The 15,325-nt window shown below is 49.1% G+C and overlaps 4 protein-coding genes across 4 annotated transcripts; 3 read left to right on the plus strand and 1 right to left on the minus strand.

Annotated features, from left to right (window-relative positions):
* Window positions 1-4,141: 4,141 nt before the first annotated feature.
* VFPPC_18605 (hypothetical protein) lies at window positions 4,142-4,444 on the plus strand (the record flags this gene model as incomplete). Its single annotated transcript, XM_022430191.1, has 1 exon — window positions 4,142-4,444. One exon carries the CDS (start codon window positions 4,142-4,144, stop codon window positions 4,442-4,444), a length of 303 nt encoding a protein of 100 aa, XP_022284851.1.
* A 3,109-nt stretch (window positions 4,445-7,553) lies between these two features.
* Window positions 7,554-9,767, plus strand: VFPPC_17153 (reverse transcriptase; the record flags this gene model as incomplete). The annotated part of the gene is made up of 2 exons (XM_018294901.1): window positions 7,554-8,916; window positions 9,298-9,767. 2 exons carry the CDS (start codon window positions 7,554-7,556, stop codon window positions 9,765-9,767), a joined length of 1,833 nt encoding a protein of 610 aa, XP_018135833.1.
* Window positions 9,768-12,705: 2,938 nt separating this feature from the next.
* Window positions 12,706-13,209, plus strand: VFPPC_18606 (ankyrin repeats (3 copies) domain-containing protein; the record flags this gene model as incomplete). The annotated part of the gene is made up of 1 exon (XM_022430192.1): window positions 12,706-13,209. The coding sequence occupies one exon, from the start codon at window positions 12,706-12,708 to the stop codon at window positions 13,207-13,209; it is 504 nt and encodes a 167-aa protein (XP_022284852.1).
* Window positions 13,210-13,970: 761 nt separating this feature from the next.
* On the minus strand, window positions 13,971-15,253 carry VFPPC_18607 (transposase-like protein; the record flags this gene model as incomplete). The annotated part of the gene is made up of 3 exons (XM_022430193.1): window positions 13,971-14,665; window positions 14,783-15,127; window positions 15,196-15,253. The coding sequence occupies 3 exons, from the start codon at window positions 15,251-15,253 to the stop codon at window positions 13,971-13,973; spliced, it is 1,098 nt and encodes a 365-aa protein (XP_022284853.1).
* Window positions 15,254-15,325: the final 72 nt, after the last annotated feature.

Below are 15,325 nucleotides of genomic sequence, written 5' to 3' on the forward strand. Positions count from 1 at the left end.
GGATGCCTTAGTACAAACCAAGGTCGTTCCTTTTTGCCGCCAGCGCAGCAGATACTACTCTTATCAAGCGTGGGTCGATCGAGGTCATTGTGAATACCGTTGACGCTCGAGATTGGACAACTAGCTGTGGATCAATTGAGAGATTATGTGTATCAGATTACGTTTGTCATTGTTCAAATTAGATTAAATGTTCATTCTCTAATACAATGTTTCCTTCTCTTGTACCCAAGGTTGAAAGCCACTTGTTACGAGCCATCTTGTGCATTATTCCGCATGCTCCCTTTGCAACCTGATCTATAGCTGCTAAATTGATGTTGTTGAGCTTCCCTGATGAAGATTTATTCTTCTTTTGATATAATTGGTCTGTGAAGTTGCTTCTGTTGGATTGTTTGGCGCCTTCGGGACCCAGAGGCTAGGCAGCTCTGCGATGCCCTGGACGGGTGATGGCGTGCGTAATTTTAAGTCTAGCCGCGACAGAACACTTTCCGGATTAACTGATATAAGCCCTGCACCTCGGAATCCTCCCTTTATATTCTTTTCTGTCATTGCGGCTCGAAATGCAGCAGAAAATGCGGGTAGGAAGTCAGTCTTCATAATATGCGTGATGTGGGCTTTTATCAACCATTCAATTTCCTGACTATATGCCTTCTTCAGCGACCCAAAACAACTGACATCCAGTGGCTAAAGAATATAAGATGAATGTGATGGCATACAGAGAGTGATAATATTATGGTCCTTGCAAGAAAGCTCAAATTCCGTCGAGTGGTGGCTTTTATGCCCATCCATGATTAGAAGACGATAAGTACCACACATTCGTGCTTTAGTATGTTTTTGAAAGTGCTGGATCTATTCTACGCCTTTCTCATTTGTTGTCCAGCCGTTATGAGTTATGGCGATAACCCAATCGGGAGGTAGAGTGCTATCATTATACCCGCTGGTGAGATGATGCTCTCCCCCAACAATGATGAACGGCGGGATAGCCCACCCTTGAGAATTAATTCCCTGGACTATAGAAACACATTCTCTATTTCCTGGTTGGACTAATCTTGGTCTCCCCCATCTGCCTGAGCTTAGAACGACCATGGTGGTTGAGATTATTCCCAGCATAAAGCCAGTCTCATTATAGTTGTAGATGTCTTCGTCCTAGATACCATATTTCGCGACTGTGTTGCGTACGAGCTAAAACCAGGCACAAATCACTGCTGGATCTTCGCATAGAGCCCCCTGGTGGTTATATCTACGCGTAAAACAGGTGGATAGCTCTTTGTGCCGCTTAACAAACCTTGAAGCCCAGTTGAGTCGAACAGGAGGCACGTCGCGATCGGCAAGCAGTCGATTAGCCATATCTTGCACACCACAAAGCCGGGGAGGAAAACATCGCGCATCTAGGTCAATGACATATTGGACAATCGCATCTTCCTCTAAATCGCTAAGTTTCCTGGAACTAGGCATGGTGTCGCATCGTGCTGTGATTCCCTTGATGCGAGTGCTGAGTGTACTATGACTGACTATATAGATCTTTGCGGCTGCTCAAATGTTTAGCTGTGGATTGTTTTGTATAGCCTTAGCAGCTAAAATCATTCGACTCTCTTTACTAGACGAGTCCATTATTTTTCGTGGAGTTGCTAGCGATTGAACAGAGACAGTTTTGTTTAAGCGGTGGAGTGTCCAGCTCACTGGTGTGTCCAGCTCGCTGGTGGAGTACGTTATTTAGACTTTAAAAAAATAATTTAGTTTTAGTTTGATGCTCTTTATTGTTTTGTGTTGACAGATATTTGTACTCTCTCTGAGTTCTGGACGAAATAGCCGAGGTACTACAGGGCGCGCAATTAGAGAAAGGGGGCGCCTCTGTAGGGGCGCCGGTGCACGAGCCACGGCGGCCAGAATTCGACCTCGAAGTTCGTCTTTAATCAAGAATAAAACTGTTGCATCGAAAGAAAAAAATGAGAATAATACTTCATCTACTCAAGTTGGGTATTGGCTATCTATTCATGTATTGAACCACAGAAGCCAATGGAACAACAGATTTTCTTGGTCAATGAATTTGCCTGACGAAGGATGCTTAATGTAACGGGCTGAGCCCGATGGTGGCTCGGCTTGCACTCTCGCCTTCGTCCCCAGCCTTGTCGCTGGTAACCCCCAGCAACAATCGAAAATAGCAGAAGCAAGCTCACAAGCCTATAAGAGCTCTGCAAGCTCTTCCTTTCTTGTTCTCTTGTTCCTTTTCTCCTTAGCTTTGGATTGTTGTTCATAGTCGCCCAGCCAGTTGTCAATATACTCGCTTAGACCGTTACACTTGGACCGTTACAACCGCCTTGTAACACCTGCCAACATAAACCACCGACTAGGCTATCCCTTCGGAACCAATCAAGTCATCACACTCTACTATTAGGGCTAGTCTGCTAAAATATATGGGCGGCCTTAACTGCTCCAGTCCCGTGACATCTTCCAGTGAACTCGGTGCATTACCCAATCCACCAGGATTTGGGCCAGTGGAGTGGACGGAGAAGCTCGAGTGGATTCAATGGAGCATTTCAGGGAGGCTTACAAGACACGCCCCAACATAGAAGTCCTATCGCACTCCCATGGCGTTCCCAGCTATCTGTCATCTACCCATCGTCACATGGAAGACTGAAGCATCGTCCAAGAGAAGACAACCCCCCCCCCCCCCGGGGCGTCGTCAGCAGCTGCACGGCTGTAGCAATTGGTGGAGCTGTCCGTCACAAGGGTAACAAGGTCTGCCTATCTACACAAATCCGGTCAATTCACCGGTCTTGGCCGGTTCAGCTGTGGATTGTGGTGAAACTACATCAAAGTATCTCAACCAATCGCTTGCGCATCCTCGACCAACAGGGCTGGCCAATTCTGTGCATTATCGATTCCTAACTCCCACGAATCCTTGTCAGCAGCCAGGTTCATTAGATGCGGCGGGTGCGCATTACGTGACTAGAACAGAACATCTGCCACAACCCCCTGCATGGATTTGTGTGACGACAGGCTAAAGCAGGGACATATCCCGACGCACGCGGGTGTGTTTCTATTGTCCGGCTACCGGCCCGGCCACAACCAAGATGCACGCCACTGACGCCACCCAGTCTGCATCCCTCCATGAGGGATCACAACCAGCAGCCCATACCCACGTGGTGAAAATCTTAACGCCACCTGAGGCACAGCACACGTCCTATCCCTATCTGCAATCCCCACTTCCTCCCACACTACTGCTGCACGCCCAACGAGTTCTCGTAATAAAGTGGGTCCTGCCACGAGTAAATACCTTGATGGCCTCCATAAGTCCATTGTGGAGATGCACTTGATTTCAGCTTTCTCCTGGCAGACCCATGCACATCAAGTTTAAGCTTAAAGCCTGTTGGAGGCCTTGACATACGATGGCACAGCCACTATTCTTCCCACCCAACAACAGGGAAGAGTGAGGCAACGGGCGATCCATGAGGCGGTGCATGGGAAACGACACACAAGGCCAGAAGTCAAGACTGATCGTCTCAACACGCGGAGTTAATACCCACGAGCCTAATAAGTAGGTGGTCTGGTTTACGAGAGCCCAATGTATGATGGCCACAGTTCTCTACGGCGCTCTTAAATATATGGCAGCAAGACTGTGGCACGCCTGAAGTCATCCTTTGCAAGCTCGAATTTAACAGAAGCATTTTCTAGTGTTGGCACTTCCGTGTTGACATTCTGTACTCCACCAAAACAAGGGAATCTAAAACTGGATCACCGCTATATGCTGACTATTTGTGTCTGGTGACTAGCAGCTGCACCGGATTAATTTTGTTGTCAGTGAACAGATTATCGCCACACCTCCGGCTAGTTGCAGATGTCAACACGAACGAACAACTCCGTAACCCAGAGCGAAAGGGAACGCTCAGCAAAACTCAAACGCAAGTCCTGCCTCGATACCCAACAGGTTCATTATAAGTCGAACCGGCAGACTCCCCCCGTGGGATATAATCGGCATGGTCATGACGAGTTGAATCCTGCACAATTTGTTTGTGGGGGCCATCTCCAGCACGGCGGTCAATGGGGCTGTGGCCAGGAATTCATCAACCCTGAATCATTTAATCGCCATTTACGCTCCCAAGCTGGGAGTCACTGTATTAAACCCTTATGAGACGAAGAGCGCATGGAAGGGCCGCATGAGCTTCAGGAGCTCCTAGCGTCCCATGGCAATGAGAAAATGTTGGCGGCGGCTCCAGCAGGAAGCGCCAAGGCTTTTGACGAAACGCAACTTATTGGAATATCTGCACCTGCGACTACGCATCTACCTGGCGTATCCGAACTCGTGAACGGTGAAGCTTCAGAGCAATTGGAGGTGAATTGTGACGTCCATTGGGATGACTATTGGCAGATTGCTACACCTGGTCCAGCATACGTACTGTGGTGGTATGCCTATACTGCCGCGATGTCCAGCCGTTTTGGACAGTAGAGTCCCGTCCCCCGTCGGATAAGTATGCCTTTGTTGATAGAACATGGAAACTTGGTGTAATTGCTAGCTGTCATAATGTCGATGTACAAGATGCGTACCTGGTGATGGGCATCCAATCATGACAAGAGCGTCTCGCGTTGCTGTACGAAGTTGATTCTGAATTATGTTTTGACTTCTAAGGTCCTGTCCATGAATCGGATTCAAATAGTATCAACAACCCATTCGGTCCGAAATAGGCCAGAACCTTATATGGCGGGACTGCCAAAGGAGACGTAACTGGAACTAAACGATACTCCCTATTGACATGAGCAGCGAAGGCTGCTGCGAAGCCAGGGCGTAATGTAGATTTTAGTAGTTGGCGTTGTACAACTGGGCGGGATTCAAGCTAGGCTCAATGTTTGATGGTATAATTTGTATTAGGTTTTAGACGACAGGCAAGACGTGCATGCCCGGTAGCGGTCATGCTTGTAGGCCATGGCGAGAGACATTAAGTGCTATGGATACAGACCGTCCGGAAGCATTTTGGATCCAGGAACATCCTGAACGTTTCAGTCCTGGCTGCTCTCGCCGGTCTAAGGCAAAGAAACCTGTCTCACTTAATATTAGGCAAAAGACGGGCAGCTTCTAACTGAATTGAATCAATTTTTGTGTATGAGATACGGTACGGCCAGTGCTGCGACCTTACACTCCACTGTCAAATTAACGTGAAAGAGATGATCTGCATTGCGCTGAATTTCTCCACCTTGGGCGCACCATCCCCATGGGGAGTCTCTGAGAACGGGAGAGATACCGCTAGATTGTGAGAGGTATCGGGCTGTTATAACAATGCGCACAGCACCATTGCGATGTAAAACCGGATGCTTTACTTGTAAATTGGCTCTTATCTGGATGTTTTCATAATGTCTCATGCTAATCGTGTCATAGGTAGGAAGCGCAAGGTGAAATGCGGAGAGGAGAGACCTGCCATAACTGCCTTGCTCGTGATTGTGGGTGTGCCTGGCCGACCTTGACAGACCCTACGACCGGCGGCATCGCTTTCGCTCAAGCCGGAATGGTTCGCCGCCACCGAGTAAAACCAGCGCGGTGTTGACCGAAGTCGGTGAACATCTCGAAAATTCTGGCCACGAAAGACCTCAAATCTCTGCCACGACGCGCTCAGTTCCACTCCATTTTGGAGCTTTGCTCAGAACTCGAGCTGACAGACCATTTCCTCAACGACTTCCTCTCGGTCCTTGTCCTCCCGACTTGGAACAGGTCGCAGTTCCTGGAATTCCGGGCCGAGCTACTTGGCATGATGATGCGCAGCCTAAGTGTCAAGTGGTCCGTCTTGGCCAGTTGTGCCTCTAACAAATATATGCACTCCAACGACGGTCGGTACCAGACGCTCGGCCTCGTCTACTATTCCAAGGCAGTCGAAGAGGTGAATCGCGCATTAGTCGGGCTGTGTTCAGACCACAAGGTTCCGGCCAATGCTCTATTAACTGCGGTTATCTTCCTATATATTTATGACGTATGGTGGCCCTTCAACTCTCCTCTTTATGCCCACCTCGAATCTGACGCTGGGGGTACAATAGTTATGAGGCTACGATAGAGCCGTCGACCCACGGAAGCATGTGACGGGTGCTATGAAGCTCCTTAATTTACGATACGATGATATATCATGCCCAATGTCCATGGAACGCCCCTTCGATCGCAGTGTAGTGGAAAGCGTGCTCTACCAGGCGCTCCTACTCTATACGAAGACCCTTTGCCCCAAATTTCTACATTGAGGCGCAATTTCTTGTTCGCACGGAGGATATCCTTAATTCGGCAAAACCCAGAGATACACTACTCATGGATTCCACCCCTGTCTTAGGTGCGCGTCTTTCGTTGTATTGCCTTATTGCAGATGTCATTGCCTTTCACAACTCCCTTGCGAAACCAAGTGCCGAAGTTTTAGCCACATTGAGAACCGAGATGAGGTACTGGGAGGCCATGGTGCTGTGCGAGCTTGCAGCGGGCTCCTCCCTACCAGCGTTGAAGAGAAGTTTCTCTGAGGATATCGTGAAATTATACGCTCTCGCAGCATCGCTCCTCCTCGACTGGGTTACCGAGTCTTCCTGCATCGACGTTATCAGGCTCCCTGGCCCTACCAGCCTAGCAGATGGTGATCGGGGACGGTCCTTTCAACAACCTCACCGATGGCAGATTGGCCGAGCCATGTGCATCCTACGCCAGCCGGATGCTTTCGAAACCTGGGGTGGCTGCTTTATATGGGCTTGGCCAATGTTGATTTTCGGCTATGCTGCCGGTACTGATGAGGACGTTATACTAATCCAGGATCTATTGTGTCAGATGCGGCAACGCATGGGGTATGGCGAGATCCAGAGAATCCTGGATGAATTAGAGCAAATATGGAGTGCGAGGAGTGTAACGGTACGAGTGCACGAACAAGGTCGAGTGCGACTTGGATGAAGCGATTATTCACAAGGAGAAAAAGAGAACCCGTAAAGGAACTCTGGCTGAAGCTATTTACACAATGCTCACAAAGTGAGACATTCATTAAACGGGCAGGTCACATGATTCCCTCACAAGGAGAAGCTTGGCTGAGAGTCAAGGTCGCCACTTTGATGTTCGCAGCAGCCCCACCAGGAAGAAATCTGCTCTTGTGGACGTATTAGTGATGCAACTTTATAGTACACGTACGTACGTACGTACTGTATTTTGGCCATAGTACCGTACGTACCATAGAGTCGTACGTACAAGTACGTACATACAAATTTCCCCTTTCCATTTTGGGTAATTGTGAGCCCCGCCCTGCTACCATTTTTGGGCCTCAAAACTCAGATTCCACCTCGGTGCCAACACCCAATATATCACCTGTCGACTGTAATACACCCTCCCACTCAAAGTCCGTGTTGGTTGAGGCCATTGCGCCATCCATCCAGACCTTCCTGCCAGGCGCATTTACAAACAACTCGAGATATGAATCTTCGAGTTCTAGCCAATCCTTCTCCTCAAGATCCGCCCAGCGCCAGAGTGGCGCATCATTCATTAATAATGATTGAAATGAAACTCAATGATTGATACGTATCATTGTCAATCATTTCATTGATACCTACCCTAAATAATGATCATTGCATTGAAGAAGGTCAATGAAAAACAGGGATGGCCGGATTTCCTGATTTGTTGGATCTATCACTTTGTCTCCCACCGCAAAGCTCTCGTTAGATTCCAGGACGCTAAAACAGAACCCGCAGAGTTACCCTGCGGCCTCCCTCAGGGCTCGCCGATATCACCGATTCTCTATCTCCTAGCCACCACCCCTATCTACTCCCTTCCAGGAGCAACGGAGAGGTATGGCTACGCAGACGATACAGCAATGCTCTTCACAGGAGACAGTCTAGAGGAGACCACTGCAAAAGCAAACGCGGCGATTGCTGCAATGGAAGCATGGGGGCAACAGGGGGCTTTTTCCTTCGACCCAGACAAGACAGAGGTTACGCACTTCTCCAGAAAAAGGAACAGAAGCTCCCCAGCAGTCTGTCACCAAGGCCAGGAGGTTAAGGCACAAAAGGCAATGCGTTGGCTGGGAGTCTGGCTTGACCGCAGGCTCACTTTTAGCACGCACATCGATAAATGGTCGCTTATGGCAAGTAAGGTTGTCTCACAGCTACGGTTTGTTAACAATACAGTACGCGGAACGTCAGCAGTAGCGGCCAGGAGAGCAGTATATGCAGTAGCCCTACCCACACTCTTTTATGGGCTAGACACATGGTTCCCTGGCTTCCCTTCTGAGTCAACCCACAGGAAAGCAAGGACGATCACCAAAACTCAACTCTCAAAAATCCAAGTAATCCTGAATAAGGCCTGCCACGCAGTCCTACCTGTTTGGAAGACCACCCCACGAGTTATTCTTTGGAAAGAGGCAGCAATTCCGCCGGCAGAAATCATACTAAAGCAGCATCAAGCGCGCACTGCGCTTCGCTACGCCATGCTAGACGCAGCACACCCAGTATCCAGACGGCTAAGACAAGCACAGCATGAAGTTAACCAGAGCAACCACCCAGCAATACATGGCCGAACTCTGCAGAGGCATAGCCGACTCCTCCGAACAGCGGCATGTGCAAAGGAAGTTGAACGACCACGGCTTATCCCACGCCGCTTTAATAATAGCATCCCGACTGAAGCTGCAGGAAATAGACCGCCAAAAGAAACCGCCGTGCTGCAATTCCAACGCTGGCTTGAGGACAAGCCCCCGGGATATATTGTTTTTAGAGATGGCTCCAAGACAGAAAGAGATACCGCAGGATATGGATTTGCAGTTTTCCACAATAGACGCCTAATTAATTGGGGCTCTGGCCAACTTGGCCGCAGAGAAGTCTTTGACGCAGAGATCCACGGCGCATTAGAAGGACTTCAATATGCTGTACTCGCCAATTTTGCTAACGAACCAATTACAGTCTGTATGGATAATACCTCTGTTATTGACTGTATAGGAACAACAGCACCAAACTCTTCACAGGCCTACTTTAGAACCTTTCAGAAGATAGGAGACAGATATCCATACCAGGTATCTGTCAAATGGTGCCCAGGACATAGCAACATCTTCGGAAACAGTTGTTCCTGAACGGCAGGTGACGTCAGCAGCTCTGATACAGCACTTGCAGCTACCAAACAGAGGCTGAAGCTACCAAAAGCAATAATCAAGGGATCAAACATCACAATGTATCAGTAGTGTTATAAGGCAACAAAAGCAAGCTGCAGGCAGCTTGCTTGTACCTATAAAGAGGTCTATCTGATCTCTCTAGATATCTTAATAACAGAAGAAGTACACTTAAAGAATCACAATTTCAACTGAAACGAGCTGGCAGACCTTCTCGCCAAGGAAGGAGCCAAGCCTCCAATCCAAGAACACATTCCCTCAGTCTCCTACCGCAGGAGACAGGTTAAGGGTCAGATAGCCGTAGACTACCAGCAATGGTGGCAAGGAGTGGAGAGAACAGGTTACTTGTCTCTTGGCCTGCCCGCCGAGCTACAAAAGCTCCCTGAACTCGCCCTCCCACGCCGTCTGTTAGGATATCTACTCGCTGCCCGATCACACCACGGCGACTTTGCGGACTACCACGAGAGATTCCACCCAGGCCAGGCGACCCTGGAGTGCCCCTGCGGGCGCCAAAAGTCGCCTACCCATCCTTTCTACTGCAGGAAAGTCCCTCGCCATCTCCGGGCTCGGCTGACCCCCGATCCCGAAGCGGCAATAGGACGGTTCCTCGGTAGATCCTATAAGGTTTACCTGCGCGTTGCGGACTTCTATTATACGAAGATCAACAAGCGCTACTAAACCAAGTAGGCTGTACAAGCCTGGCGCGCTCTGTACTAGTATCCAGCCCGAGTAGTTGACGCTACTCGTTCACAACCAGCATTTTCTTTGTTGAGGCATTTGCCACAGACGTTAGGGCTCTCCCCGGTCCCCATGAAAAGACCAGGCGCGATTGACCGCGAGGGAATACGTCACCGGACGGGAAACCTTGGCAGGCATCAAGATCCCGCTGACGGGTATTGATACTAACAGAGAAATAGCCATTGGGCGAACATCTGTTGCAGTTGGAGGAATTTGCATGAAGGACCGTTCAGGGGCTTACCGTGAGAGCATGGACGCGACGACTCTGTCGGTCGCGTTCTGCGGGGCTTACAGAGCAGGTGGATTTATGTAATCACCGTCGAAGACTAGCTAGCACGCCTCATGCCTACCCAGGGCGCCGACAGGCGATACCAAATTCATTCATTCATTCAAAAGCTCGATGGAGCACGAGGCGATTGGAGCAACCTATTTTCAGCATAGAATCATTCAACCTGCCTCCAACCTCTTGATGAACTTCAGCTGCATTCCCAAGAATGGCTACATTCTTTGAAGAGGTTGGTATAAACAAGCAGGTCTGCGATGCATAAATAGCTACGTTCGAACCGCACAAGTTCAAGGTTTCTTTTGTTCCTTAGATAATTCTCACTCAATATAATTGGCACCTCCGCTGTCGTCAAAACTCGATCTCATGTGACCTCACAGTTGTGTGACACTGTGCCTACTTTCATCATTTATTGTCCTGCGGACGTCCCACCACACCTGGCGCGCGTTGCAGCTCAACTGAAAAATCGACATCGCCTACGGGACCAGGTCAAACTGGTCACGTGCGATACTGATAACTGATTGATTGATTAGGAGCTTACTGATACTGATAACATAGCAGTATCAATCAGTAATCAGTACTGCTTGATAACTGACTGCTTGTTGGGATGTTTGTAAGGGGGTGTGTCGGATAAAACTGCCTCTGTTGATAGAACAAGCAAACTTGGTGTAATTGCTTAGCTGTCATAACGTCGGTTATCATGACTCAAGTTAGCCGAAAAACAGATTCGGACGAAAGGAAGTTGTTGGTATTCAACAGATAGCTGCAGACGGAGTCTGCAGCATCAGCAACAACAAGAATAATGATTTTGTGAACAAGCTTAGTTAACAATGAGTCTCATAACGTGACAGGTATATTCGCAAGCCGACGGCTCTCCCGAGGGTAAAAGGCGGTAGCCGTATAAGCCAAGCACGACTTTGGATATTCTCTTTGATTGTGCTTTGAAATCCGTCATGACGAATCCACCAGTGCATGGTAGCCCATGGCGCTGACACCGCATTCTTAGTCGGTTCTTCCGACCTGGTCTCATCGTCACCTTCTTGCTGCATACCATGACGGTACCGGTTGGTATTCCTGGAAAGGCGAAGTTCGCCGTGTTTTCGGACTGGAGGATGATGGCGAATGGGGGGCCGAAGTAGAGATTGATGTCCATTTCGGACGCTGGAGCCGCTGCATCCCGCTCATCAGGGCAGACTTGCCTATCCTGATATGCTATCCCGATATCATGTCTGCTATCCTGCTATATCCGATATGATATATATCGGATATCGGATAAATCTCGTCGCCCTTATCCTGATATCAGAGATGATATCAGGATAAGATACCAGTTCTAATTGGCCCCTGGCGACTGGTCACAGTGCAATTTTAGAGCCATCGCCCCGCCAACACGTCACACAAAGAGAAGCCAAATATCGTTCAATGCTTTAAAGCATATATCACTGCATCAAGTACCAAGCTCCTTACAATATGTATTTGAGTTTAGTTAACAAGTTACATTAGAACAAATAATACTCCCTGGCAGTGGTTTATCATGTCTGCTAAACCTGCTAAACCCGCTAAACCTGCTAAGCCTACTATTCTGATATCATCCCTGCTAATCCTGCTTATCCGATATCATATCAGGATAGTGTGTTATCCTGATATCGCGTTAATTTATCATATCGGATATGATATCAGGATAGGCAACTCTGCATCAGGGACGGCGATAGTTGCACGCACGGGCCGGTACCGACTATCAGGAACAATGCCAGCTGCCTCGAAGATGCTGCCGTTCACGACCTTCAGGCCAAGGTAGACGTTTTCGTTGACCATGATTGGCAATTCCGTCGGCGTATGCGAATATGGCTGGGATTGGGCAGTCCTTGTCGTCGCCTTGCTCAAAGACTCTCATCATCTCCTCCTCGGACGGCTTCCCTCCTGTCCACTTGTGCGACGACATGAATATTGACACCGCCATTCCCATTCTCTTTGCCCACATCATGACCGCCTGCGACTTGGGTGTGTTCCGTCATCCTTCCCCAAGGACATCTCTTCGGTGCCTTGGGGGCCTGTGGCGCCCGTGGCGCATAAGGTACGACTTTCTTCGATTCTCCATTCCCTTACGTTTACGTTGCAACCTTCACAACCTGGTTGCCTTGGTGCCTTGCGGGCCTCACCAACTTAAATGCTGTCCACTGGCATCAAAACTGGGATTCATAAACCTTTCTAACGAAAGGCCCATAGCGACCGCCGCGCAGGCGGGCGTTCTCCTCGTTTCAAATGAACCAATCAGTGGCCCGAACGGCGTCTTGGTTGTGCAACCTATTTGCGGATACGGTTGTGGGTTGCCTGTCTTGGTTAGTGACTCGATCGTAACGGTGGACCAGCCTGCACCAAGAGCTCCCGCCAAGAAAACCAAATGACCGGAAAGCATAGTGGACTAGGCCGCAGGACTCCGGCACGAAAATCAGTTTCCCCAGTCCCGTTCAGAAAGTTTTCATCAGGGTGCACAAATTCATGCCATTCACCCACAATTTCCGTCTTCGTCTTCTGTCCTCATCGCCACAACTTCCGCCCAGTACCACATTTGGTTATCTCCTCCGAGGTATTGGCACAATGAAACCTTACCTCCCACCCGAAATCATCCTTCTCGTTGCAGGACACCTCTCTCCTTCTCACCTGGTGTCCTTGCTTCGCGCGGCACCTGGACTGTCGCCATTGCTGACTCGTCGCCATGCTTCACTACTGCATTACCTCGCGGAAGAGGGAGACGGTACGTTGATGGCCTTGCTTGTTGCAAATGGCAATTTTACCCCGGACCTGAAGGACGAAAACTCGCGGACGCCTTTGTCGTGCGCCGCACAAAGCGGACACCAAGGGGTGGTAAAGCTTCTGCTTGAGCGACAAGATGTCGACGCCGACTCGAGGGACGACGATGGTATGACACCGTTATCTGTAGCGGCGGGGACTGGACACGAAGCAGTGGTAAAGCTTCTGCTTGAGCGACAAGATGTCGACGCCAACTCGAGGGACGACGATGGTATGACACCGTTATCCCGGGCGGCGTCGGATGGACATGAAGCAGTGGTAAAGCTTCTGCTTGAGCAGTGTGGTAAATAATATAAACAATACGTATATTGGCAATATGGACCCCCTCGCAATATTATTGTATTGTCAAGCGGCGCATATTGTATTACGCAATATGCCATTGGTCCATATTGTATTGTATTGCCAAGAATCCAACATATTGGCAATATGACAGTATATCCCGTATATTGCACGTGACCATTAAGGATATAATTCAACTGTCGTAACTAACTACAACATAGTGCTTTGAAACTCTAATATCCCAAACCATGACTTCAAACACTCTAATGCTTCAACTACATCACTCCCCATGCGATTTCGACGATCCGTGAGTGCAGGGTGTTATGCTCTTGCCCCAAGGACTTGAAGAGCTGTCATCAAAGGAAGGCGTACTGGGCCAGGAGGGCTCTATTGGCTCGAGAGCAATGTGACGAAGTATGTCTCTACATATGGCCCAGATTCCTTACGTTGCTGAGCGGCTCCGTGCAGCGCACCATGTACGAGAGTGCCTAGGACGCGCATGACACTGCTGACCGGAGCGAATTAGGATGCCATACGGTCGTCTGTAGAGTGCGCTTAAGCTGCAGTGCTATTGCGCTGTTCATACTGGCGCTCAGCCAATAGCTCCGTTCAATCGCTAGGAGAGCGTATATAGCTCGCATTTTAAGAACTCGTTCGTAGTTGTCGATGGTGCCTTAGAGAGGGGAAGTGATTCCACGGGTTTGATATTCACCCCAAGCGCTCAATCAACTTCTCCGATGACTCATTCCATTCCCTCTTCCAGTTCTCGTGTATTAATGCCATTTATGCGAGGGATGAAGAACTATAGCTGCGACATAGGCAGGCGATTCGTCAGTAAGGCGATAGTACTTATCCAATTTCGCCCAGCCCGAGTTATACATTGGTGCCATGATCGGATCGTCAGTATATGCCTCTTTTCCTGCTTCGAATTGTGCCAACACAAAGTCCATAGCCAGCAGAACATGGTCGAGAGTTGCAAACGATGACTCCAGAGCCTTGGTCGTCAGTTTGAGCTTCTCTAAAAAAGATTCGATCTTCTCGAGGATGGTCCAGTCCTCTGCAGAAAGCCTGTCTCCAGCGCAATCTGCTTCTACCCATTTGTTGAAATAGCCATCAATTGCTTCTCTAAGATTCAAGGCCGCTCGCAGCATGGTATACCACGAATTCCATCTTGTGTCGTTGTCTCGCGCAAGCCTGCGGTTATGGCTAATAGCCATAAACTTCTGGCTGCGCTGAACACTTCGCTGAATGTAAACGGCAAAGTTGTGAAGCTTACCACGTGGGCCTTTCCGCCGCCACGCCTCAATCTGTTTCAGTGTCACATTGTGCAGACCGGAATCTTCGTGTTCGAGCTTCTCGTTATCGGTAACGAAGAGGAAGGACTTGGCGGCTAGGTTGATAACATGACCTTGGCAGCGGAGTCGGTGAGATTTGGAATCATATTGAATGTCAAATTGGCGTAGAAGGGCTATACATCATGTATACATGTTAGCAGCGCTCGGAAGAAGTAGTGAGTCGTACCGACCAAGAGATAGCGACTTCATCATTGTGTCGTTATTGGTTGCATTATCCATGACGAAATAGCCCAACTTAGAAGCAAAGCCCCAATCTTCAACCACTTCCATAATTGCCGCAGCGAGATGAGAACCATCATGCTCACCGTCGATGTCCTTTAGGGCCAAAGTACGGTGTTCTAGCTTGCCGTCTTCCGTTACATAGTGAGCAACTACGCCCAAGATTGCCAGGGAGTTGGGAGAGGTCCAGAGATCGCAGCTGATATGAATCCTCAACTTTGCCGACTGAATGCGCTGCTTGACCTTCTCCTTCTGATCTTCATACTGGCGCATAATCCATTTCTTGACAGTTTGGTGCGTGTCTGGAAGCCAAGTATCAATATCGGCATTAACGTAGCATAGTAGTGCACGGAATTCTGCGCATTCCACAAGCCGAAATGGAAGAGAACAGGCGGCAATAAACCGTACGTACAACACTTCAAGCTGGTCCGGGTCGACCGAGTCTCCGTAATGATTGTTGAGTCGACGGCGTTTTCGGACATTTTCCTCGGCCGTAAGACGAGCTTGTTCGAGAATGGTTCGTATAGTTCTTACTTTGGCCGATCGTGAGCCCG

Source organism: Pochonia chlamydosporia, assembly GCF_001653235.2.
Source record: "Pochonia chlamydosporia 170 chromosome Unknown PCv3seq00025, whole genome shotgun sequence".
NCBI classification, from domain to species: domain Eukaryota; kingdom Fungi; phylum Ascomycota; class Sordariomycetes; order Hypocreales; family Clavicipitaceae; genus Pochonia; species Pochonia chlamydosporia.